Here is a 24,905-nt window from a genome sequence, read left to right as displayed (position 1 = left end):
AATGTCTATATGTGTTGTAAACTGAAAAACAAAAATATAATAGAATAAACAATAAAATATCCATGTGTTGTAATGATATGCTGGTGTCAGTGGAGAAGATTGAAAAACAACAAAAGAAGTGAAAAAATGAAACTAAATTAAGGCAACCATAATGATCACAGGTGCCGTGCAAGTGAAGCAAAAAAAACCCTAAGCTGAGAGTGATAAAAGAATAAGGGCATGACCACACGTGGCGGATTTCCTCCGCAACTGTCCGCATCAATGCCGCACAGAATCTGCGTTGCAGATTCTGCTGCGGATCTGCACAAAATGTGCAGAAAATTGATGCGGACTAGCTGCTGCGGACTGCGGGAAAAGTGCTTCCCTTCTCCCTATCAGTGCAGGATAGAGAGAAGGGACAGCACTTTCCCTAGTGAAAGTAAAAGAATTTCATACTTACCGGCCGTTGTCTTGGTGACGCGTCCCTCTTTCGGCATCCAGCCCGACCTCCCTGGATGACGCGCCAGTCCATGTGACCGCTGCAGCCTGTGCTTGGCCTGTGATTGGCTGCAGCCGTCACTTAGACTGAAACGTCATCCTGGGAGGCCGGACTGGAGACAGACGCAGGGAGTTCTCGGTAAGTATGAACTTATATGTTTTTTTACAGATATATGTATATTGAGATCGGTAGTCACTGTCCCGGGTGCAGAAACAGTTACTGCCGATCGCTTAACTCTTTCAGCACCCTGGACAGTGACTATTTACAGACGTCTCCTAGCAACGCTCCCGTCATTACGGGAGCCCCATTGACTTCCTCAGTCTGGCTGTAGACCTAGAAATACATAGGTCCAGCCAGAATGAAGAAATGTCATGGAAGTAAAACCAATACGCTCCGCAGCACACATAAGATCTGCGGACTTCATTGCGGAATTTTGACTCTCCATTGAAGTCAATGGAGAAATTCCGCCATGAGTCCGCCACTGCTCCGCAACAGACAGAGCATGCTGCGGACACCAAATTCCGCTCCGCAGCCTATGCTCCGCAGCGGAATTTTACGCCTCGTCTAAACGAACACTGCTAAATTAAAGTGTAAGTCAATGGACAAACGGCTCCGCTGCGGATTAACGCTGCGGAGTGTCCGCAGCGGAATTTAAGTGAAATTCCGCCACGTGTGAACCCAGCCTAAGTGTAAACATAAATATTGTCAGTGAGTGTATGTAAACTAATTGGGTGAGAGTGAAGAGGGTGAATGATGTGCGTGAATCAAAAAATTATTAGAGATTGAATAATGGATACATAAAACCGTAAATGGTGAATCAATCTATAAATGAGTGTGAGTAATGAATGCATAAGAGCATAAATAATGGATCAATATGTTAGTACGTGAATGCAGATGACTATTAACCCCTTCCCGACATTTGCCGTACATGTACGTCATGGAAAGCATTGACTTCCCGCATCTTGCCGTACATGTACGCCGAATGTTTGGGACCGGCTCAGAAACTGAGCCGGTCCCATGATCACCGGATCTCAGCTGTATCTTACAGCTGAAATCCGGCTGTAACGGCGGGGACCGAAATTAGCTTCGATCCCCGCCATTAACCCCTTAAGTGCAGCGCTCAAACGCGATCGCTGCACTTAAGGTGTTTGCAGCTCATCTGAACCCCAGTAATGAAATTGCCGGGGTTCCGGTGGCTGCAATGGCAACCGGAGGCCTAATACTGGCCTCCCGGTCTGCCTAGCACCGAAGCCGGTCAAGATCCGCCCGGCGGCGGAGCCTGATCGGCTTCCGTAGCTGCTGGCAAGATGGCGCCGGGTCAGGAGCTGATCCGGCGTCATCAGCGGTGGAAGTCAGCTGTACTGTACAGCTGACATCCACCTGTAACGGCAGGAACCGGAGCTAGCTCCGATCCCTGCCATTAACCCCTTCGATGCAGCAATCGAAAGCGATTGCTGCATCGTAGCGGTTACTAGCAGATCGCCAGCCCTGACAGGCAATCAGGACTGGCGACTGCTGTTATGGCAACAGGAGACACAATGGGCTCCTGCTCTGCCATTACGGAAGCCGATTTAGGCCCCGCCGGGAGGCGAAGCCTAATCGGCTTGCTGTCAGTGAATGACTGACAGATCTAATACATTTCACTACATAGGTAGTGCAATGTATTAGAAAAAAAAAAATCTGACCGTTGGACCTTCAAGTCCCCTAGTGGGACTTGAGAAAAAGTGTAAAAAAAAGTATAAAAAAGTGTAAAAAAAAGTGCAAATAATGAAAGTTTGAAAACAATAAAAGTTTCAAGTAATCAAATAAAACACAATCCCCCTTTTACTCTTATCAAGTCCTTTATTATTGAAAAATAATAATAAACCATATGTATTTGGTATCGCCGCGACCGTAACGACCTGAGGTATCAAAATATTATATTATTTATTGCACGCGGTGAACAGCGTAAAAAAAAACTTAAAAAACGTTACCAGAGTTTCTGTTTTTTAGTCACTTTGCCCTACAAATGTTAGAATAAAAAGTGATCAAAAAGTCGCACGTATCCAAAAATGGTACCTATTAAGTAATTTTATTGTGAAAAAAGTTGTAAAACATAAAAAAGTGCTATAAATTAGGTATCGCCGGAATCGTACTGACCCGCAGAATAAAGTTAACATGTCATTTATAACGCATGGTGAACGCTGTATAAAAAAACCCAAAAAAAGCTGTGCCAGAATTGCGTTTTTTTGTTTACCTGGCATCCCAAAAAATAGGATAAAAGGTGATCAAAAAGTCACATGTACCCCAAAATGGTACCAATAATAACTACAGCTCGTCCCGCAACAAACCAGCCCTCATACCGCTACGTCTATGAAAAATAAAATTAGTCAAGGCACCAATAAGTCAGGAAATAAAAAAATATGCAGTTGTGCCCGAGGGGAACATTTCTTCTGTTTGAAGAGGCGATTTATCAAGGACCTAAAATTAGTGAACCAGGAAGGGGAGGGCCCAAACATATCCGCTGGAAGCGACGGTGCCCGTATTATACCAGGACAACACTTCCTAGCAAAATTCCCCAAACTACAAAGGCGCGGAGTGTGGACCAAAAGGGGGATAATAAAGGACGCCATATATCAGTGCGACACCGGCCTGTGCAGAAAGGATTGCTTCACAGCGTAACACACATCTATGGATCATTTTATTGTTTTTTTTTACCCCATTATTATACCACCTGACTATGCCCCTTATATACTCCGCCCGGCTTACATATGCCCTACATTATAAACGGAAACTGTAAGACTCCAAACAAAACTACTACCAAGCAAAATCCACGCTCCAAAAGCCAAATGGCGCTCCCTCCCATCTGAACCCTACAGCAGCCCAAACAGCAGTTTCCTTCCACATATATGGCACAGTCATACCCGGGAGAACCCTTTTAGCAATTTTTGGGGTGTGTGTCTCCAGTGGCATAAGCTGGGCACGACATATTTGCCACTGAATGGCATATCTAGGGAAAAATATAAATTTTTAATTTGCACCATCCACAGCGCATTCATTTATGGAAAAGACCTGTGGGGTGAAAATGCTAACTACACCCCTTAATAAATGCCTTGAGGGGTGCAGTTTCCATAATAGGGTCACTTCTCAGGGGTTTATTTTTATTATTTCACATCTGAGCATCTGCAGTTGTGAATCAATACTTTGTAAATTGCCAAATTAGGCCTCAATTTGACATGGTACGCTTTCACTCCTGAGCCTGGTCGACTGTCCAGGCAAGAGATTAGGGCCACATGTAGGGTGTTTCTAAAACCAGGAAACCCAGCATAATAATTAGAGCGCTGTCTTGTTATGGTGGCACAAGCCGGGCACCACATATTGTCCACATATCTGTGGAAAAAATCCCATTTTCACTCTGCAACATCGAGTTCACACTAATTTCTACAAAACACCTGCAGGGTTAACATGCTCACTACACCCCTAGGTAAATGCATTGAGGGGTGTAGTTTCCAAAATTGGGTCACTTCTGGGGGGTTTCCACTGTTTTGGGCCCACAGGCGCCCGGAAACCAATCCAGCAACATCTGCACTCCAAATGGCGGTCCTTCCCTTCTGAGCCCTGCCGTGTGCACAAACAGCAGTTTATGACCACATATGGGGTATTGCCGTACTCGGTAGAAATTGCTTTACAAATGTTGGGTTCTTTTTTTTCCTTTATTTGTTGCGAAAATGAAAAAATTTGCGCTAAAGCTACGTCTTATTGAAGAAAAAGGATTGTTTTTATTTTCACTGCCCAATTCTAATAAATTCTATGAAACATCTGTGGGGTCAAAATGCTCACTACGCCCCTAGATGAATTCCTCAAGAGGTGTAGTTTCCTAAATGGTGTCACTTTTTGGGCGTTTTCATTGTTTTTTCCCCTCAGGGGCTTTGCAAATGTGACATGGCCGCCGCAAATAATTCCTGCTCAATGTGATCTCAAAAAGCCAAATAGTGCTCTTTCCCTTCTAAGCCCTGCCGTGTCTCCAAACAGCCGTTTATTACCACATGTGGGGCATTGTTTTACTCGGGAGAAATTGCTTTACAAATTTTGTGGTGCTTTTTCTCCTTCAGTCCTTGTGGAAATGAGTAAAAATAAGCTAAACCTACATTTTCTTTGAAAAAATGTTGATTTTTATTTTCAGGGCCTACTTCCAATAATTTCTGCAAAAAACCTGTGGAGTCAAATCGCTCACTATACCCCTAGATAATTTCCTCAATGGGTGTAGTCTCCAAAATGGGGTCACTTGTGGGGGGTTTCCACTGTTTTGTCTCCTCAGGGACTTCGTAAATGTGACATGGCCTCCGCAAACCATTCCTGCTAAACTTGAGCTCCAAAAGCTAAATAGTGCTCTTTCCCTTCTCAGCCCTGCCGTGTCTCCAAACAACCGTTTATTACCCCATGTGGGGTATTGTTTTACTCGGGAGAGATTGGTTTACAAATTTTACGGTGCTTTTTCTCCTTCAGTCCTTGTGGAAATGAGAAAAAATTAGCTAAACCTACATTTTCTTTGAAAAAATTTAGATTGTCATTTTCAGGGCCTATTTCTAATAATTTATGCAAAAAACCTGTTGGGTCAAAACGCTCACTATACCCCTAGATAATTTCCTCAATGGGTGTAGTTTCCAAAATGGGGTCACTTGTGGGGAGTTTCCACTGTTTTGTCCCCTCAGGGGCTTTGTAAATGTGACCTGGCCTCCGCAAACCATTCCTGCTAAACTTGAGCTCCAAAAGCCAAATAGCGCTCTTTCCCTTCTCAGCCCTGCCGTGTCTCCAAACAACCGTTTATTACCACATGTGGGGTATTGTTTTACTCGGGAGAAATTGCTTTACAAATTTTACGGTGCTTTTTCTCCTTTAGTCCTTGTGGAAATGAGAAAAAAAATCGCTAAACCTACATTTTCTTTGAAGAAATGTTGATTTTAATTTTCACGGCCTACTTCCAATAATTTCTGTAAAAAAACTGTGCGGTCAAAATGCTCACTGTACCCCTAGATAATTTCCTCAATGGGTGTAGTTTCCCAGATGGGGTCACTTTTGGGGGATTTTGACTGTTTTGGCACTGCAAGAGCCCTTCAAACCTGACATGGTGCCTAAAATTTATTCTAACAAAAATAAGGCCCCAAAATCCACTAGGTGTTCCTTTGCTTCTGAGGCCGGTGCTTCAGTCCAGTAGCACGCTACGGCCACATGTGGGATATTTCCTAAAACTGCAGAAACTGGGCAACAAATATTGAGTTGCATTTCTCTGGTAAAACCTTCTGTGTTATAAAAAAAATTGTACTAAAAATTTATTTCTGCAAAAAAATATGAAATTTGTAAATTTCACCTCTACTTTGCTTTAATTCCTGTGACATGTGTAAAGGGTTAAGACATTTTCTAAATGCTGTTTTGAATACTTTGAGGGGTGAAGTTTTTAAAATGTGGTGACTTTTTGGGGGTTTCTAATATATAAGGCCCTCAAAGCCACTTCACAACTGAACTGGCCCCTGTAAAAATGGCCTTTTGAAATTTTCTTGAAAATGTGAGAAATTGCTGCTAAAGTTCTAAGCCTTGTGAGGTCATAGAAAAATAAAAGGATGTTCAAAAAACGATGCCAATCTAAAGTATACATATGGGGGATGTTAATTAGCAACAATTTTGTGTGGTATAACTGCCTGTCTTACAAGCAGATACATTTAAATTGGGAAAAATGCTAATTTTTGCAATTTTTCGCTAAATTTTGGTGTTTTTCACAATTAAATACTGAACATATCGAGCAAATTTTGCCAGTAACTTAAAGTCCAATGTGTCACGAGAAAACAATCTCAGAATTGCTTGGATAGGTGAAAGCATTCCGGAGTTATTACCACATAAAGTGACACATGTCAGATTTGAAAAATGAGGCCCGGTCAGGAAGGTCAAAAATGGCCAAAGAAGGAAGGGGTTAAAAAGGTAACGTACACAATACATATCAAATGATTAGTAGGTGTATATTTATGTGTTTCGTTGTCAGGTAATAAAGTGTTGTATTAGAAGCAACAACAGAACATATATAGGTCCATACCAAACATACTGAATCACAATACAATATCGCACTGTTCAAGATGTATGGTACATTCAATATCCACTAGTGGACGTGTCATTGAGATGGTAAGGGGGAAGAAGTTGTCACAGGCTCTGGAGGTCAATCGAATGTTAGATTACAGCAAATACACCATGCAGAAGTGGCAAGCTAGAAGAACTAAAAAACAAACAACTCTCTTATGCAAAAATGACTGCGAGTAGAATCTAAGTGGATTTGGAAACTCAAAACAATTCAACCAATGGGCTTGAATGAAACCCTGGGGTTTGCAGCGTTCCTGTAGGGGTGTTAGGATCTCTCATGGTGTTGTTGTTTTTAATCAATGTGTTTTGTGTACAGCAATAGCCATTTTTTAACACATGTTTGTTTTTTAGTTCTTTATTATCAATTGAATTTATATTCTTTAGGGCCATTCTGCTTATATAGTTATTTAGTCATGCTGATCACATTCATTGGCAGATTGAATCATGTGTAGAGTTTATGGATTCGACATCTGTATATACGTGTATTTACATTTGCACAGTGTTTACATAATATACATCATGTACTGGTATACTTCTAACATCTTTGTACAGATTTTTTATACATCTTTATTTATTTATTTGTTTTTATACATACACGTATTCATTCATTTGTTTATATAATATATATCACTTCTATTAATCATGTTTTAGACTGTTTTGTACATGTTTGGTTGTTGTGTTTTTTCACGGTCATACAGGGACCAAGCGTTGTGTATATATATATATACACAAACTAGCATCCTATGTGCACATTTCTTTATTTTCAATATTGTTTGTGTTTAAGTAATACATTTTGACCGTTTTGCTGTGCTGGTGACATGTGCATCAAAGGTATATAGTGCTTCATCATAAACTTCCCTGAGGTGACATTTATTTATCTATTGATTTATGCTGTCTGTTATCTTTTTGTCCTCTCCATATGTTTTAAATAACAACATCATGCATTTCTTATTGCTTTTCCTCTGTTGGGACTAACTATGTAGGGAAAGGTTAGGGACAGTTATTGTATCCATCCTCTTGCAGCAGCTCTGCACCTTTTCCATCTGGGCGCATTGCGCCCCGGCCGGCAATTGTGTGCGCTGGTGTTGTTTTAAGTGTGTACTTTCCTCTGTGCTGTGCGGCTGCGCGGGGTCGCGGCTCGGCACTCGGTGTCCTGGTTCGGGTTCGGATGCGGGACATGTGCTTCCTGCACCTTCTGCTTCCGGTCTCGTGACCTGGATGTTGATGTGCCGGCCCGCGATTCCGCTCACACAGCTGTTTCTATTTTCAACTCACCTGTTCTGTTCAAGCTGATTCTCTTGGTGGATTGGTGGGGGACCATTTAAAAGGCTGGAGAGTGGGCTATGACACCACCCCCAGACGAAGGCTTCCGGGCCGAAACGCGCGTCGGGGTGGACGCCAGTCACTTGCACTCTGTCATGGGTAAGAGACATGTGCACATTATGCACAGTTTATTAGGATATATCTCTATTTCCCGTTACTCGCTGTACTTGTTCTCTTTGGAACTGTGATGTACTACTGTCCTAGACATACTGTGTAGACTAATTACCAATTAGTAATTAGTAATCTTTACTAATTACTTACTGTTTATCTGGACAGGAGATGTCTCAACTATCCCAAAATTTCTTGATTATATGAATGATAATGCTCACAATCTAAAATTTACCCATGGCCATAACAAGACTGACATTGTGTTTTTGGATCTAGAACTTAAAGGATCAGAAGGCCAAATAATTGAATCCAAATCCCATCGTAAACCGACCTCCGCAAACACCATATTGCATGCAAACAGTAACCACTCGAAAAAAACAATCATAAACATCCCTGTAGGAGAAATGTATCGGGCGAGAAGAAATTGTAGTTCTGATAAACAATTCAATATTGAACAAAAACAAATACACTCTAGACTAAAAAACAGAGGCTACTCAAAATGGTCACTAGATAGAGCTAATACCATCACAGCGAAATTAGAAAGAAATCATCTACTTCGTGAATCCAAGAAATCCAAAGAACCTGATCATCATGTACCCACTTTGATATTACAACAAAGTAACCAATTTTCTGAAATTAAACATATAATAAACAAATACTTACCTATTCTACTTGATGATGATAGTCTACGCTCCATCCTTCAAGAAGGAATGAGAATAGTTGCACGAAAGGCTCCATCACTCGGTAGCTCCCTCTCTCCTTCATTTTTTTCATCAGATGAAACAAAAACGACCTGGCTAGAAAGCAAAGGCTTCTATAAATGCGGGCACCACCCATGTAAAACCTGTTCTTATGCTCACCCCAGTAAAACTTTTTCTAATGCAGACAACACAACCACTTTTACAGTGCAAAACTATATAAACTGTAATTCAATTGCGGTTATTTACACTATCGAATGCACAGAATGTAAACTAAAATATGTTGGATGTACAAGCAGAAAATTCAAAACCAGAATACTAGAGCACTTAAGCTATATCCGCAACCAGAATATCGTCAATATTTCCAATGCAGCCAAGCATTTTATATATCAACATAATAGAGCAACCAAATCCTTCCAATGCCAAGCCATTGAAAAAGTACACCTACCCAAAAGAGGGGGAGACCTACAACACAAAATCCATCAACGCGAAGCGTATTGGATTTTCATGTTAAATACCCGTTTCCCCAACGGTCTTAATATAAGAAATGACTTAAGTCTTCACTATTAACATATATAATACAATCTCCAGTGTGACTCTCATATACATTACTAAGTCATACTTAATACATAACTAATTATTTTCAACCATTTTCATTTATGCTTAGTACCACATTGTTTCCATCTATATACCATTGGATATACAGACTTTACAATCATTCTAAATTTCCTATATAATAACATACTCACCTATGTACTCACACAAAAAATACGATACATAATGGTCACTTTACGAATACGTGATTAATTATAACAATTTTCGTTTCTCCATTGTTTATTTCAAACATTTATTCAACTTATTCTTTATGTCAAGGTCCGTACTATTTTTAATGATGTATCGTGCATGTTATAGATTTCTTGCATCTTACATTTTTAAAAAAATCACCACACCAACTATACATATCACTGTACATATACATTCCGTCTTTTCTTTCTTTAAAATTAAGACATTCTTTACTTTACTTTTCATGTGGTATTTACATCACCTACTGACCTTCTAAACAAAAGATAGACACTCTGGTTACACTATGAAGATTGAGCTAATACTGTTAATTAAACAATGATATCTAACATGCTTCTGGTTCATCCCCTACAATTGAATCTTTACACAAACAAAAATTTCTACATCTATATTTATAAATCCTAAATATACAAGGATATCATACCCCAATACACTGGCTATAGTCAATTATTATACATATCAAATCATGCTCTTCCCTTGTCATATCCACTTATTGAATTTACCTTCTAACTTGGCATCTGTTTCCAGCTGCTGCTACGTCTCCGGAGTGCGTTCCAAGGTTACTATGTACTGTGGAACGCAAACATAAATAATTACCCTTTGAACCGGAAGTCATGTTTACGGACAAATCAGAGCCAAATATATTTGTATTACTCCGATTAAACCTATGATACATTATGTCTCCAAAATTTGAACAATTCAATTAATCCCAACATTATGGCTTACCCCCAATCTGCATGCATCAGCTATTTGTCAAATATGTATACTATTCAATAATGTTAGGTTACGAAACAGAGATTCAGGGGAATGCAATCAAAGTCACCAGCAACACCTGTAAACTGGGATATATATCTCAGTCAAACAAACCAGAAGGTCAGCATCAGCCATGACTAAGGACGCGTGTAGCGTCTGAAACGCGTAGGCTTCATTTACTACGGATATTTTTCCTCACACTACCAGGATTGCACACTCTCAAGCATTTATCCTGGTCTTTTCCTTTTTTAAAACAATTTGTTTCATTAAACTTGGAACATCGTTCCATTTTAATCCACAAATCCACGCTGGATCCAAATCCTCTTGTTTCTATTGCTGTCTACCTATCGTGTGCCGACACGAGGATCCGTGCGAGATGATCTGAACCTGATATACAAGGTGAGCTGGAGGTCCCTTTCTCTATTTTTGTCTATTCACCCTCGGTCTGTGCCTCACGTGCCTGCCTTACCTTATGCTCCATATTACCAGGACTGAAAAGTTATTGCTACAAATAACGCATCTAACCACCGTGTGAACAGTGTCAAAAGGGAATTTATCATGAAATATTACCATGTACAAGTAAAAGTATAAATAAGAGATCCAACATACTTGATTGGTATATATCTTCAGTGGCTGTATTTGCTTATTGTTTTCCGTGTTTTTAACAATTGTACCAGTAACCTGTGACAATAGACAACTACCTCAACTACAATTGTGGATAAACGAAACTTCATACAAATTTCCTCAACATGACCAACGTTACACAATCAACTAGAGCCCAAATGGCAGCCAAAGTCTTCGGCAACCAAGGCATTGCACCAACGCACAACCATGATATGGAAAACTTGTTTCACGAAATGGAAAAATCTATGGTTCAACAAGCCAAAATATGGTGGGACCTAACCACTCTCAAAAATTACATAGAGAAAGACATGATCCCAAGAGGCCTAAGAATTAAAAAACTACCCACCTTCAACTACTCAGAAGCATTCAACAAGGAATGGAACCAGACGCTCACAGAATGCTCAATTAAATTGATGAAGCTCATTACTAAGGAAGAAGAAGCTAAACTAACAGAACTAGAAGAAAAAATATTAGAAATTAAAACTAAAATAGACGACCTTCCCAGCTCACCAGATCTTGCAATGTTGGACACTCGTACTTCATTATACATAGATAAATTAGATCGATCTCTGGCAGATTCTAAAAAAACCAAGTTCATTAGAGACACGCGAGACTACAAAAACAACCAAGTATATAACTGGAACAGAAGAGACTCAAATCGAACAAGACCAAAACCTATTCTAAAAAACCGAAGTTTCCAACAATATAACAGACAAAGAGATACATCGAATAGAGTCAGCTTTAGCTCAACCGAACCTGAATCACTGGAAGGACTATCTGAAGATGAAAATTATGGAACTCGCTCCAAATATGCCCATCGATCCGATTCTACTAACTACACGTTTTCAAAAAACGAAGAAGGAGGGGCGGCAGGAAACATAGAAAGACTGGAACAAAACCAGAGCCGTCACCTCCGATCACGGAAATACCAGCTATAAATCTTAACGTAGTTAATCTATCTTCCATCACACTCACGCCAGCACAAAGTGAAGTTTTATCGCTGGGCCTGAATTTTGCACCAAACAATAATTTTGACATCTTTCATACCATCCTCGATATCAATAAATTCGTCAGAAATCTTACCATCAAACGACATTTTCTCACTTCTGACCAACAAACTACAACTCAAGATATAATTTCATCTTCACCATCAAGTCCCACCACAAGAGACCATAGAACACTGTCTGAGACTTCTACCCTTACACCGTATTCCTCAAACAGTGAACAAACCAATCTGGTTGAAGATACCTCAGTGAACTCAAGTCACAATATAATGGAAAATATTCATTTATTTGATATACCACTACAAACTATTAATGATCAACCTCTAGCTTTCTCTTCCTTTCAAGAACTTCAAACAATTGCCAGTTTGGATAGTCTTCTCAGAGACAATTGTAACCCAGCAACTAACACCGTAAATACATCAAGTAATTTCTCTACAACCAATACAAAATATTATCCTGTCCAATCAAGGACCACTTTATGTGGTAATAACTTCGGAATTCTTTTACCTATCCAAGCGATTCTGAGATTGTTTTTGATATGGTCGATAAATTCAATATTTATTTGTAAAAAAAACACTAAGGTTTGGAGAAAATGTGCAAAAATTAGCATTTTTCTAAATTTAAATGTATCTGCTTGTAAAACAGATAGTAATACCACACAAAATAGTTACGAGTTAACATTTCCCATATGTCTACTTTATGTTGGCATCATTTTTTGAACATTCTTTTATTTTTCTAGGACGTTACAAGGCTTAGAACTTTAGCAGCAATTTCTCATATTTTCAAGAAAATTTCAAAAGGCTATTTTTTCATGGACCAGTTCAGTTGTGAAGTGGCTTTGAGGGCCTTATATTTTAGAAAGTCCCCATAAATCACCCCATTTTTAAAACTGCAAAGTATTCAAAACAGCATTCAGAAAGTGTTTTAACCCTTTAGGCGTTTCACAGGAATTAAAGCAAAGTAGAGGTGAAATTTACAAATTTCATTTTGTTTGCCAAAATTAATTTGTAATACATTTTTTTCTGTACTACAGAAAGTTTTACCCGAGAAATACAACTCAATATTTATTGCCCAGATTCTGTAGTTTTTAGAAATATCTGACATGCAGCCCTAGTGTGATAATAGACCTAAACACCGGCCTCAGAAGCAAAGGTGCACCTAGAGGATTTTGGGGCCTCCTTTTTTTAGAATATATTTTAGGCACCATGTCAGGTTTGAAGAGGTTTTGTGGTGCCAAAACAGTAAAGACCCCCAAAAAATGACCCCATTTTGGAAATTACACCTCTCAAGGAATGTATCTAGGGGTATAGTTAGTATTTTGAACCCACAGTTGTTTTACTGAATTCATAGGAATTAGTATGTGAAGATGAAAATCTACTTTTTTTCTTAAAATACGATTTTTTTTTATTTTTTTTACAAGGAATAATGGAGAAAAAATACCCCAACATATGTAAAGCAATTTCTCCCGATTATGTAAATACGCCATATGTGGTAATAAAATGCTGTTTGGAACCACAGCGGGGCTTAGAAGGGAAGGAGCGCTATTTGGCTTTTGGAGCTCAAATTTAGCTGAAATGCTTTTCGGGTGTCATGTAGAATTTGCTAAGCCCCTGAGAGACCAAAACAGTGGAAACCCCCCAAAAGTGACCCTATTTGGGAAACTACACCACTTAAGGAATCGATCTAGGGGTATAGTGAGCATTACACCCCACAGGTCTTTTGCAGAATTTATTAGAATTAGGCCGTGAAAATGAATATCAACATTATTTCCACTAAAATGTTGAATTTTTTCAATTTCACAAAGGATAAAGGAGGAAAAAGCACCCCAACATTTGTAAAGCAATTTCTCCCGAGTACGGCAAAACACCACATGTGGTCATAAGAAAGTAATTAACCCATTCCGGACTGAGCCATTTTTGCTTTTTGCTTTTTCATTTTGCCCTCCCCGCTTTCCAAGAGCCATAACTTTTTTATTTTTCTGTCAATAGAGTGGTGTGAGGGCTTCTTTTTTGCGAAATGAGCTATAGTTTTTATTGGTACAATTTTTTGGTACATACAACGTTTTGAGCACTTTTTATTAAATTTTTTGGTAGAGCCAAGGTGACCACAAAAACAGTGATTTTTGCCATTTTAAATTCTTTATTTTTCACGACGTTCACCGTGCGAGTTAAATAATGGTATATTGTAATAGTTTGGACTTTTACAGACACAGCGATACCAGTTTAGTGTATTTTTTTTTTTACATAACTTTATCAAAAAAATTTCACTAATAATAATTTCGTTTTGTTTTTAAACATTTTATTAGTCCCCCTAGGGGAATTGAACCAGCAATCAGTAGATAGCTGGTACAATACCTTGAAATACTAATGTATTGCAGTATATTGTCATTTTTACAGTCTCCTGTGACATCGCTGTTCTTGTCTTTAGTCCCGGGTGTCAGCTGTAATACACAGCTGACACCCACAGCGTATGGCGCAGGCTCAGCGTGTGAACCCACTTCATGCATCACCCCCCACACCACGACATGCTATTAAGTCGTGGTGCGCGAAGGGGTTAATGTGCAGCGTCTGGTGCAGAGTGAAAATTGCAATTTTCCACTGATATGCTATTTTAGTGCACTATATGTTGTGCCCAGTTTGTGCCACAAATACCTCATAAAATATTAACCGGGTTCTCCCGGGTATGGCAAGGCCATATCTGTGGGCGTAAACTGCTGTTTGGGTACGCTGTAGGGTTCAGAAGGGAGGGAGCGCCATTTGGCTTTTGGAGCGCAGATTTTGTTTGGTTATAGTTCTGTTTGGCGTTTTGCTGGTATTTCAGTTTGTTATGTAGGGGCATATGTAATCCGTGGCGGCGCTCTGGCATAAGTACCCTTAATGGCCGCTGTGAAAACACGTATAGGCGGTCGTGAAGGGGTTAAAGTATATTAATAGAAAAGCCAGTTATGCAGCTAGGTCAAAAGAAAAATGGGGCATTGTGTCTTTGGACGACTATCTATCTATCTATCTATCTATCTATCTATCTATCTATCTATCTATCTATCTATCTATCTATCTATCTATCTATCTAATCTATCTAGGAAGTCCACCGTCCAGCAGCACCAGCTTTAAAGATATAGATGGGTACACGCCCTTGGAACCTGATCACAGTTCCATATCCAGTAAACATCCAATAATAGGCAGCACTCCAATGTCAAGGTGAAAAAAAGGTAGCTTTAATAGCCCTCGTGCGACGTTTCGGCTCTGTGCAAGGAGCCTTTCTCAAGCATGCTATTAAGTCGTGGTGCGCGAAGGGGTTATCTATCTATCTATCTATCTATCTATCTATCTATCTATCTATCTATCTATCTATCATTATAACATAAGAAACCACTACACTAAACACACAGCATTTCAACCAGCCAGAGTAAACGCTTTATACCCATCATCCTATCACCCAGTGCATCCCAGCATAGTGTTAGTGCGGCCCCCACAGGTTACCATCTGCTTCTTCCACCCGGCTACAAACATTCTGTTTACAAATAATTAGACTGACGTGTCCTAATGGAGATGGGACCGACTCTTGTCTTTCCACTCCATCAGCTATGGCTTTTTAGCAGAATTTCCAACAAACCCTTCTCTGTTCTTAAAGAGGCTCTGTCACCAGATTTTGCAACCCCTATCTGCTATTGCAGCAGATCGGCGCTGCAATGTAGATTACAGTAACGTTTTTATTTTTAAAAAACGAGCATTTTTGGCCAAGTTATGGCCATTTTTGTATTTATGCAAATGAGGCTTGCTAAAGTACAACTGGGCGTGTTGAAAAGTAAAAGTCCAACTGGGCGTGTATTATGTGCGTACATCGGGGCGTTTTTACTACTTTTACTAGCTGGGTGTTCTGATGAGAAGTATCATCCACTTCTCTTCAGAACGCCCAGCTTCTGGCAGTGCAGACACAGCGTGTTCTCGAGAGATCACGCTCTAAGTAAATTCATTCTAAGTAAACATTAAAAGCTTATATTAGATGACAGCAAGCAGAGTTAAAAACAATAAAGAATTGATATAGAAAGTAAACTAGAAAATGTCATTTAACTTTTTAAAAAACAATGTATAAGCTTTATTTGCTAAAACCAAAATACTCTCAGCCTGCTTGCATGTTTAGGTGTATAATATTCTGGGGTACTCTAAGGGGCATGTAGGGGCAGGAGACAATACTGCTACACATTTTATGTTATTATTCTAGATCCCAAATGTTTCATACCAAATTCAGGCAAAGTTTTTGTGTTCATCACCTGACCTGTAAATGATTTTATGATATTATTATTATTATTTTATTGCATATCCTGGTAATATAGTACAGTCAGTTACTGTATCAATTGTCAGTTACAATTATTATTGTATCATTTCCACGTGTGACACTAACGCATGAGGTAGAATATGTGATGGAGAAATGACTGTTTTGCATACTGTGTACTCTCATATATATATATGATTTGTCTAACATTTGATTATTGCTACTTTAAAATGCAAAACCAGAACTGCAGAGTCCACGCAGGTTACAATATTGACAGCTATTAATTCATGAACTTTTTTTTTTTTTTCATTTATGGATTGAAATTTTATTATTTGACTTTATTACCAATAAATCCAAATATCTTTCAGACTAGTTTACATGAATTAATTTAATTGACACCAGCAGTAATTCACGTAACTTACCCAGCAGAGTGAATGACAGCTGATGGATTCTTGTGGTGGGACAAAGCTGGTAATAAAGATGTGCAGGTTAGGATACTTCAATTAGCCACGTGAGTTAGATGTCTGTGGGTGCCCTTGTGGGTAAGGGCACCTGCTGCTCAAGGACAGGACTGGCTTATAGTGGATACCTTGGCAGCTGGTGCTGTAGTCTTCATTCAATCCTTTTTAGATGATTACTATACAGGTTGAGGTTCTATTTTCATTTGTACACAGTGATAACTTGCCGAATCAAGATATGCAGTTTATCATGATATTACAATAAGTGTGCCAAATGACCAACTCATCTCTCATCCGTCAAACCGAGCTACGCTACATTTGTATCTTAAAATTTCACCAAAAATTCGATAAGCAGTGGATTCTACAGCCACCTAATACTTGATATACTTATCTCTAAACTCTGTAGTATTTCATGTATTACAGATGAAGGGGACAGTCTATTGGCAGATGTTGGCCTTGAGACCCAATGATATATAGGGTTAATACGTAACTATAAAGCCATTTAGACATAGTTCTTATTAAATAAAAAAAAAAGTGTATTTCCCTTTGTATTAGAATTCCACCAACATCACCTTAATAGGTAAGTCGAAGAGTTCAACACTAGATGTGACTGTTCTGGAACACTGGATCATTATAGATTCCCATAAGAAGAATGGGTTGTAAAATGCATTATACATAATCATTCACGTTATGTGATGTTTGACATCTTCGTAGTTTATGTTTGGTAACCTAATGAAAAAGCTGTATTTGTGGCACAGGAGAACAGTTTGTTTCCTGAATGGTAGATAGAGCTCTCGTTCCTACCTGCGTCCTCTGAGTTATTTATTGCACAATAATCTTTCCTCCTACCCTTTCCACTCGTTTCTCAAAGTGGTTTGCTAAACCAGAAGCAGTGGAGCATCAATCAACGGAAGACTGAGAATTACAGGTTAAGAACTGTTAAAAGGGCATCTCAAAGTCAATTGGGCCAGCTGCCACTTCAAGCAGGGACGTATTGAACTTTGTCTCAACGATCCATAGGCCTTGTTTTTAATTTTGGTGGTTTTGCAAAGGGCAGGTACATTGAATAGAAATGAGCTGAAGACCTTGCCGTGACATTCCTGCCTATTCATACTGAGTATAATACAACTCTGTGAAGATAAACCTATTATCGAGAACTTAATGTGCTTGTCAAGGGGATTCATTTGTGATCAAAAGAAGTTTTAGTACAGTAACATAAACATGATGATTTTTTTATTTTATTTATGGAGAGCTTTAGGTGCACCTCGTAGGAAGAAACTGTAGAGGAGCCACTTAGAAGTTATTTGATGTCAACGTCACTCTTGATATTCCTGGATGTACAGTCAACCATGAAGACTTCTGAGTTTTTCTAGTTAGATTTGCTAAGAGCAAACCGTGACAGTAGGAGAAATGATATAACTTGAAAGTGCTCCCTCAAATAAGCAAAATCAGCTATGGATAAGAATAAAAAGCAACTACATATCCAATGTGATATTTTTCACTTTTCTTCAATGTGTATGTATGTATATGTATGTGTACATATATATATATATATATATATATATATATATACTGTGTATATATATATATATATATATATATAAAATATATATATATATACATGTGTGTATATATATATATATATATATATGTATTGCACATATATATGTATCTATATATATATATATATACTGCTCATACATATATGTATATATATACTGCACATATATATATATATATATATATATAAAATTAAAAAATAAGAGATAGTACTGCACAAAGATCATATATTTTTCAGATATGAAACACGAGCAATGGGAATCCTTTCAGTGTATTTATCATTTAATTCATGCCAATTTATAAGTCTTTAAATCCACAAAAAAATTACTACCACATAGCAGTTCTGCAGAGATGTTATTTTGCATGCAATAAACGAGTAACACATCCGTCTTAACATTGACACTACATAAGGAGGTGTCAAAGAAAGACTATTTATTTCTTCTAAATTAGTGGTTCCCAAACTTTCTATGGCTGGGGCTCACTTTTGTCCGAGACTTTTGTTTGGGACCCCCCACTACTGTACTAAGCCCCATTCGAAAAATGTGTATAGCTGCGTATATAACTGTATTCTGCCTTTCAATTTTATTCTCCTTCTATTCCGCTTTTCAGCTGTATTTGGCTTCTATTCCACTTTATTCTGCTGTATTCTCCCTCTATTCCACTTTTTAGCTGTATCCTGCCTCTATCCTCCCATATTCTGCCTCTATTTCGCTTTTCAGCTGTATTTACCTCTATTTTGTTTTTTATTTTATTCTGCACCTATTCTCCTGTCCTTTTGTATATTCCCTCTATACTCCTGTATACTCCCTCTATACTCCTTTCCTCCTGTATACTCCCTCTATACTCCTGTCCTCCTGTATACTGCCTCTATAGTCCTGTTCCCCTGTATACTGCCTCTATACTCCTGTCCTCCTTTATACTGCCTCTATACTCCTGTTCCCCTATATACTGCCTCTATACTCCTGTCTTCCTGCATACCGCCTCTATAGTCCTGTTCCCCTGTATACTGCCTCTATACACCTACCTATCCTCCTTTATACTGCCTCTATACTCCTGTTCCCCTATATACTGCCTCTATACTCCTGTCCTCCTGTATACTGCCTCTATTCTCCTGTATGCTGACTCTATTCTCCTGTCCCCCTGTATACTGCCTCTCTACTCTTGTCCTCCTGTATACTGCCTCTATTCTCCTGTATACTACTTCTATTCTCCTGTCGTCTGCCTCTAATCTCCCTCTATTCTTCTATCTATCCTCTGCTACTTTGTTAGGTATTCGTGACATTACTGCACACACCACAGTCAGCACCATTAATGATAGCACACTGGACGACGGAGGGACCTGTCATCATTGGCGCGAGCAGGTGCCAACTTCTTTCATTGGTGCTCGTCTGTGCTTAGTAATGCATGGGGGAGGGGACGGGCTCAAGGTATCCTTCTGCTGTGTGTTGCTGGGACCCGACTATGGCCACTGATGGTGGGTCATGCAACCCGGCGCATCCATCAACAGCCATATCCAGACCACAGCGCCACACAGCATATTGGTGAGTGGCTTGCGACCCCCGTAGGTCTTCTCATGACTCCCCACGGCTTTGCGACTCACAGTTCGGGAAACACTGTTCTAAATGATCTTATGACATATCTTTAAGCAGGTTACTAAGTTGTGTTATATGCATTCATTCATAGACATAGCTTATCTGTACCACGCTATGCCCAGCGGTCCCAAGGCAATAGAACTTTTTGATATAAAATGACCAAATAAATCCAAGCATTTAAACTGACTGAAATTGCCCATTCCCCTGCCCATCAAGGTAAATTTGCACTGAGCTAAACCTCATTTAAATTTAAATTATAATTTTATGTATATTGTTTAAATTAGGAAAATGATTCTCTGAAATGTTGGTGTCTTTAGTTGGTGTCTAGTCATTTCTCTGTGTAGTTAGATTTAATAAAAGGCCCCTGAGATACTGAGGCGATACGGATTGTTGGTCTTGGTGCCAAGCAGCTTGATTTGCCATTTTCATCTGTAGCCAAATCGGATTTTCAGACCTCCATAAGCAGAACACAGCTGGCATTAGAATATTTTTTTTATTGTTGCTGTGATAATTAGCTCACTACTATCAGCCGAGTGCTCCTTCCAATGCACGTCCATTCATTAAACCTTCCCTGTCAGATGTGCTGTTTGCTTTGACTGTTCCCAGAATTGTTCCTTGATTATTGTACCATATAAGAAGTCCCCAATGAAAAGCCATCAGCATGTCCAGTGATAAACAAAAATCTTTATTCTCTTTAAACCTCATTTCGTTAGTCTCAGGGTAAAATATGTGGTTGCGTGCAAAAGGTGTTTACTGCTGGATTCTGCGGATGGATTGGATCTGGAAAGTCTGTGCATGGGATCCCCACTCCCTCCAGTGTTTATACTCTCCTGAGTGACGGTCACATTCCAGGATGTACTGGAAACCACGATAACCGGGATACTGGTAGCACACCCAGCTGTTGGCATATAAGAAAAAAGGTATATCATCCAGTAATTGCTATCTACAAATAATTGTGGCACAATGGCATTAAGTTACATAGGTATACCTGGACTTGACATCACTCTGCTATTGGCACTATGTTGTAGTGGAGCGAACATCTGGAACTGTTTCAACAAATATTCAAAATCTAATTGCCTAAAATAACAGTAACCTTAAAGGGATTGTCTGGTTTAGAAAACTCATTTTTAGAATACCCAGTGGGGGTCCCTAATTTGAGGCCCTCATTTATTGTCTAGAGCATAGGCCAGCTACAAAAAATGTCTCACACTCTGGGGGACCCGCGACATCAATACATTACATGAATAGCTTATCAATTTCAATGGGCACCATGTAATACTTAATTTCACCTGGGGTGGTGCTGAAAACGAAATTAAACACTTGATTCCGGGTTTCCCAACCGTTTACAGCTGAACACTTGGGGCAACAGGCCATCCTGTGATTGCCTTATTTACAGGGGACCTTTTAATAATAAAGCATTGTCAAAAGTGGAAAACCCCTTTAAAGCCAGTCTTCACTTTTGGAGACTGTTTGGCTAGAGTATTGGGTAATTAAGTTATGCTCAATTTTCTAATATTAATATTTAGCAAATTGCTCCTGCTGCAAACCAAAGCAATCCAGCAGAGAGAAAGGGAAGCCATTAAAAAAAATCTAATTCCCTGTGACTTTCCTGCAGCCATCTGCAGAATATAGACTGTTTCCTCTAGTTGTAGCTTGTTTCCAGTAGGTAGTTAGGCAACCAGAGAATTTTTTAAGGGGTTATCCATTTTTATGTAAAGAAAGTTTAAAGTATAACTGTGCTTTTAGAAAACTTTTAACATGTCATAGACCAGACCTATAAGATAGATAGATAGATGATAGACAGACAGACATATAGCTTACGCTCCAGATTGGACTCGGAAAGAGCCAACTTCATTGTTACACCAACCCATGGCCTGAAGAGAAGGGTAATCATCACTCAGCTCTCCTTTCTTTCCAAGGAAGTTTTCCCTCTCGAAAATGGTCATCTTACAGTCACGGTGGTTCTATAGAAAGTACATGCAGACATCATCCATCTCTTGGTTTTTATGTTTGCTTAATGGGAATACATTTTGTACTTGTTTATAATTTATTCTGTACTTTATTTTTTCAGTATTTCTTATTGTTTGACACTTGACTATCCATATTTTTCCTGATTAAATTTTGCATATGTAATTGAGACTTGCAGATGGCAAAGTATCTCTGCGTCAGTCAGTCCGGTGTTTACGTACAAGCATTCCTGTACCATAATATATTCTAGCAATGTGTACGGAAATACCCCTCCCCCGACATTTATGTTTATTATTTATTTCCTTTATTAAATTATGGAAATATTTATAACACCCTAAAGACAGACAATAATATTGAGACATTTGTTTAATGACTATTTATATGCTTTTTACGGCTATCATTAAGGGTGATTTTGCAATACTGCCACTGCCTGTATTATTCCTGGCGACACTAGGAGACTGGTCACGTGACTTAGCTGCATGGTCTTACTATAGGTGGCCATATACCTTAGATAGCTGTCGACTATTCCTCCCAACCCTCCCATACAAATGGAGAGAGTGGAATTAGCCACTCCCAGACACCTTTGGGGGGAGAGTCGGGGCACCCCCACACACATTAGATGGTCAGTCGGTCCCGCTCAAATCAATGGGTTTGTCCAACATTCATCTAATGTGTATGGGTACCTTAAAACCATTACAACTTTAGCTGTGATAATTGGTAAAGGCTGTTTTCCCGTGTGAGGCTGGTATGGCTGGAAATGTGTACTGTTCATAAATCAATAGAATTATCTCTTCTAGCCATCAGTGGGACACATCATAAAAAAACATTTAGTAGAAGTAAAAGCAATAAAAATAAAAATCCTAATAATAATTAAAAAATAAAAATAAACCCCCCACGTTAATTATATTTAAAGCACTACCTCCGACAAGTAACCCTAACTAGGGCATGTTACAGGAATACTGTCCCGTACTGTAATGATGTTTTCAGTATGGGACAGTAGTCCCGCAGGGAGGCAGTGACTCACAGTATCATGGATGACTATGATGCTAGGAATACGGCTCCCTGAACTGTGATCAGTCCGGGAAATAATGCCGACATAAAGTCCATATCTCACAGATCGAACACGGCCGCGTGAAGCCAGCCTAAGTCTTTATCTAATTTTCCGGGTAAAAATGCCCATCCATATGTAGTCTGATTTTGCAGCCCTGCTGGATTTTGGAAATATTCCTTCCTTTAATGGGAGAAATTCCAACAATAATGTTATATTAGAGAATTGCTATTTCCACATAAACGCTTTTATAAAATGTCATGTAGAGTGGCTGTGCAGTCACCACTGGAAAGGTAGTCCTAGATGCATGGGAACTTCTATTGAAATGAACGGTGGTTATGGAAAGCTTTGGGTGCTCTCATTCATTTCAAAGGAGAGTGACAGTGGAAGTGGATTTTACATATAGTTTATTATTATCACCTCTTATAATAGTTTATTTACAGGCGCTGCTGTAAATACGCAAGTTAACATTTTGTTCCTAGGTATGTTTGCTTATGCTGGCTGAAGGTTATGCCATTATAACACTTTAATTAAAATACATCATCATGTTCGTTACCTGAAACAAATAATGACCTGCCGGATTAGCGAGTTATAATAGGAAGCTCTTTAATATACACCCTCAATGTAAATCTTAGCACTGTTTACATGTATTAGTAACAAGTGCACATATGCTTTTTACGGCTATCATTAAGGGGGCTTATGCAATAGGGACGCTGCCTGTATTAGTCCTGGCGATAACCGGAGACTGGTCATATGACTAAGCTGCTTGGTCTAACTAAAGGTGGCCATATATCTTAGATAGCTGTCTGCTATACCTCCCGACCCTCCCATACACATGCACGCTTGGCTTACCCGAGTGTGCATATGTACTCAACGAAGAGAGTGAAATAAGCCACTGCCAGACACCTTTGTGGGAGAGTCGGGGCACCCCCACACATTAGATGGTCAGTCGGTCCCACACAAATCAATGGGTTTGTCCAACATTCATCTAATGTGTATGCGCACCCTAAAACCAGCAGAGCTTTGATTGTGACAATTGGTAGAGGCTGTTTTTCCCTGTAACGGGTGCTGGTACGGCTGGAAATGTGTAGTGTTCATAAATCAATAGAATTATCTATTCTGACCTTCTGTGGAACACCTCATAAAAAAACAAAAACAAAAAACATTTAGTAGAAGTAAAAGCATTAAAATAAAAATCATAATAATAATAAAAAAAGTAAATAAAGCCCCCACGTTAATTAGATCTAAAGCCCTACCCTTGACACAGTAACCATAACTATATCAAAATAAACAGCAGGCAAAGGTGGAGATGGATATAGTTTCTTTTAAAAAAACTTTGAACTTGAAAAAACTCCAAACTCCAATTCTCTAATATCAAAGCAACCAAAATAATTTCCTGTAAGCAGAGAGTAGGACATTTTACAACAATTCTTAGTCTGCATTTAATTTTCAGACTAAAGATGACTATCTTGGGATTGTTTCTTTGGTTAATGGGAGAAATTCCACCAATAATGTTATATGAAGGAATTGCTATTTAAAGGCAATTTCCACCTAAAAACTTTTACAAAATTTAATGTAGAGTGGCTGTGCATGTACAGCCACCACTGGAAAGATGCATGGTAAGGCCTCATTTACACGAGCGTAATATACGCGCGTGCGACGCGCGTGCTTTTCACGCGTGTCGTACGCACCTATATTACTCTATGGGGCAGTGCAGACAATGCGTGAATTTTGCGCAGCGCGAGTGCGTTGCATAAAACTCACGACATGTTCTATAATCGTGCGTTTTTCGCGCATCACGCACCCATTGAAGTCAATGGGTGCGTGAAAACCACGCATGCCGCACGGAAGCACTTCCGTGCGAACTGCGTGATTCGCACAAGAGCTGTCAAAAGGATGAATGTAAACAGAAAAGCACCACGTGCTTTTCTGTTTACAAACATCCAAACGGAGTGTCAAATTAGAGATGAGCGCACCGAACTTCACCGGGTTCGATCGAACTCGTTTTGACCGAACCCGGCAAAAAATTTCCGGTACGCGACGTCAGGAGACAGTCACTGTCCACGGTGCTAAAAGAGTTAAACTGGTTCAGCACCCTGGACAGTGACTTCCG

At 39.2% G+C, this 24,905-nt stretch overlaps 1 protein-coding gene across 6 annotated transcripts in view; it reads right to left on the bottom strand.

The window, feature by feature from the left end:
- Nucleotides 1–20,384: 20,384 nt before the first annotated feature.
- Nucleotides 20,385–24,905, bottom strand: part of CRYBA4 (crystallin beta A4) — a 73,390-nt gene continuing 68,869 nt past the window's right edge. For all 6 annotated transcript variants that reach the window (XM_075853856.1, XM_075853838.1, XM_075853880.1 and 3 more), the window contains 2 exons: nucleotides 21,598–21,740; nucleotides 20,385–20,674 (listed from right to left, as the gene is read on the bottom strand). In XM_075853856.1, the coding sequence (XP_075709971.1) occupies nucleotides 20,527–20,674; nucleotides 21,598–21,740 (291 nt within the window). In that variant the 3' untranslated portion in view covers nucleotides 20,385–20,526. The remainder of the gene's footprint in view (nucleotides 20,675–21,597; nucleotides 21,741–24,905) is intronic.

This window comes from Rhinoderma darwinii, chromosome 1 (assembly GCF_050947455.1).
Source record: "Rhinoderma darwinii isolate aRhiDar2 chromosome 1, aRhiDar2.hap1, whole genome shotgun sequence".
Taxonomy (NCBI): Eukaryota; Metazoa; Chordata; class Amphibia; order Anura; family Rhinodermatidae; genus Rhinoderma; species Rhinoderma darwinii.
This window is presented reverse-complemented; position numbering and strand designations above follow the sequence as displayed.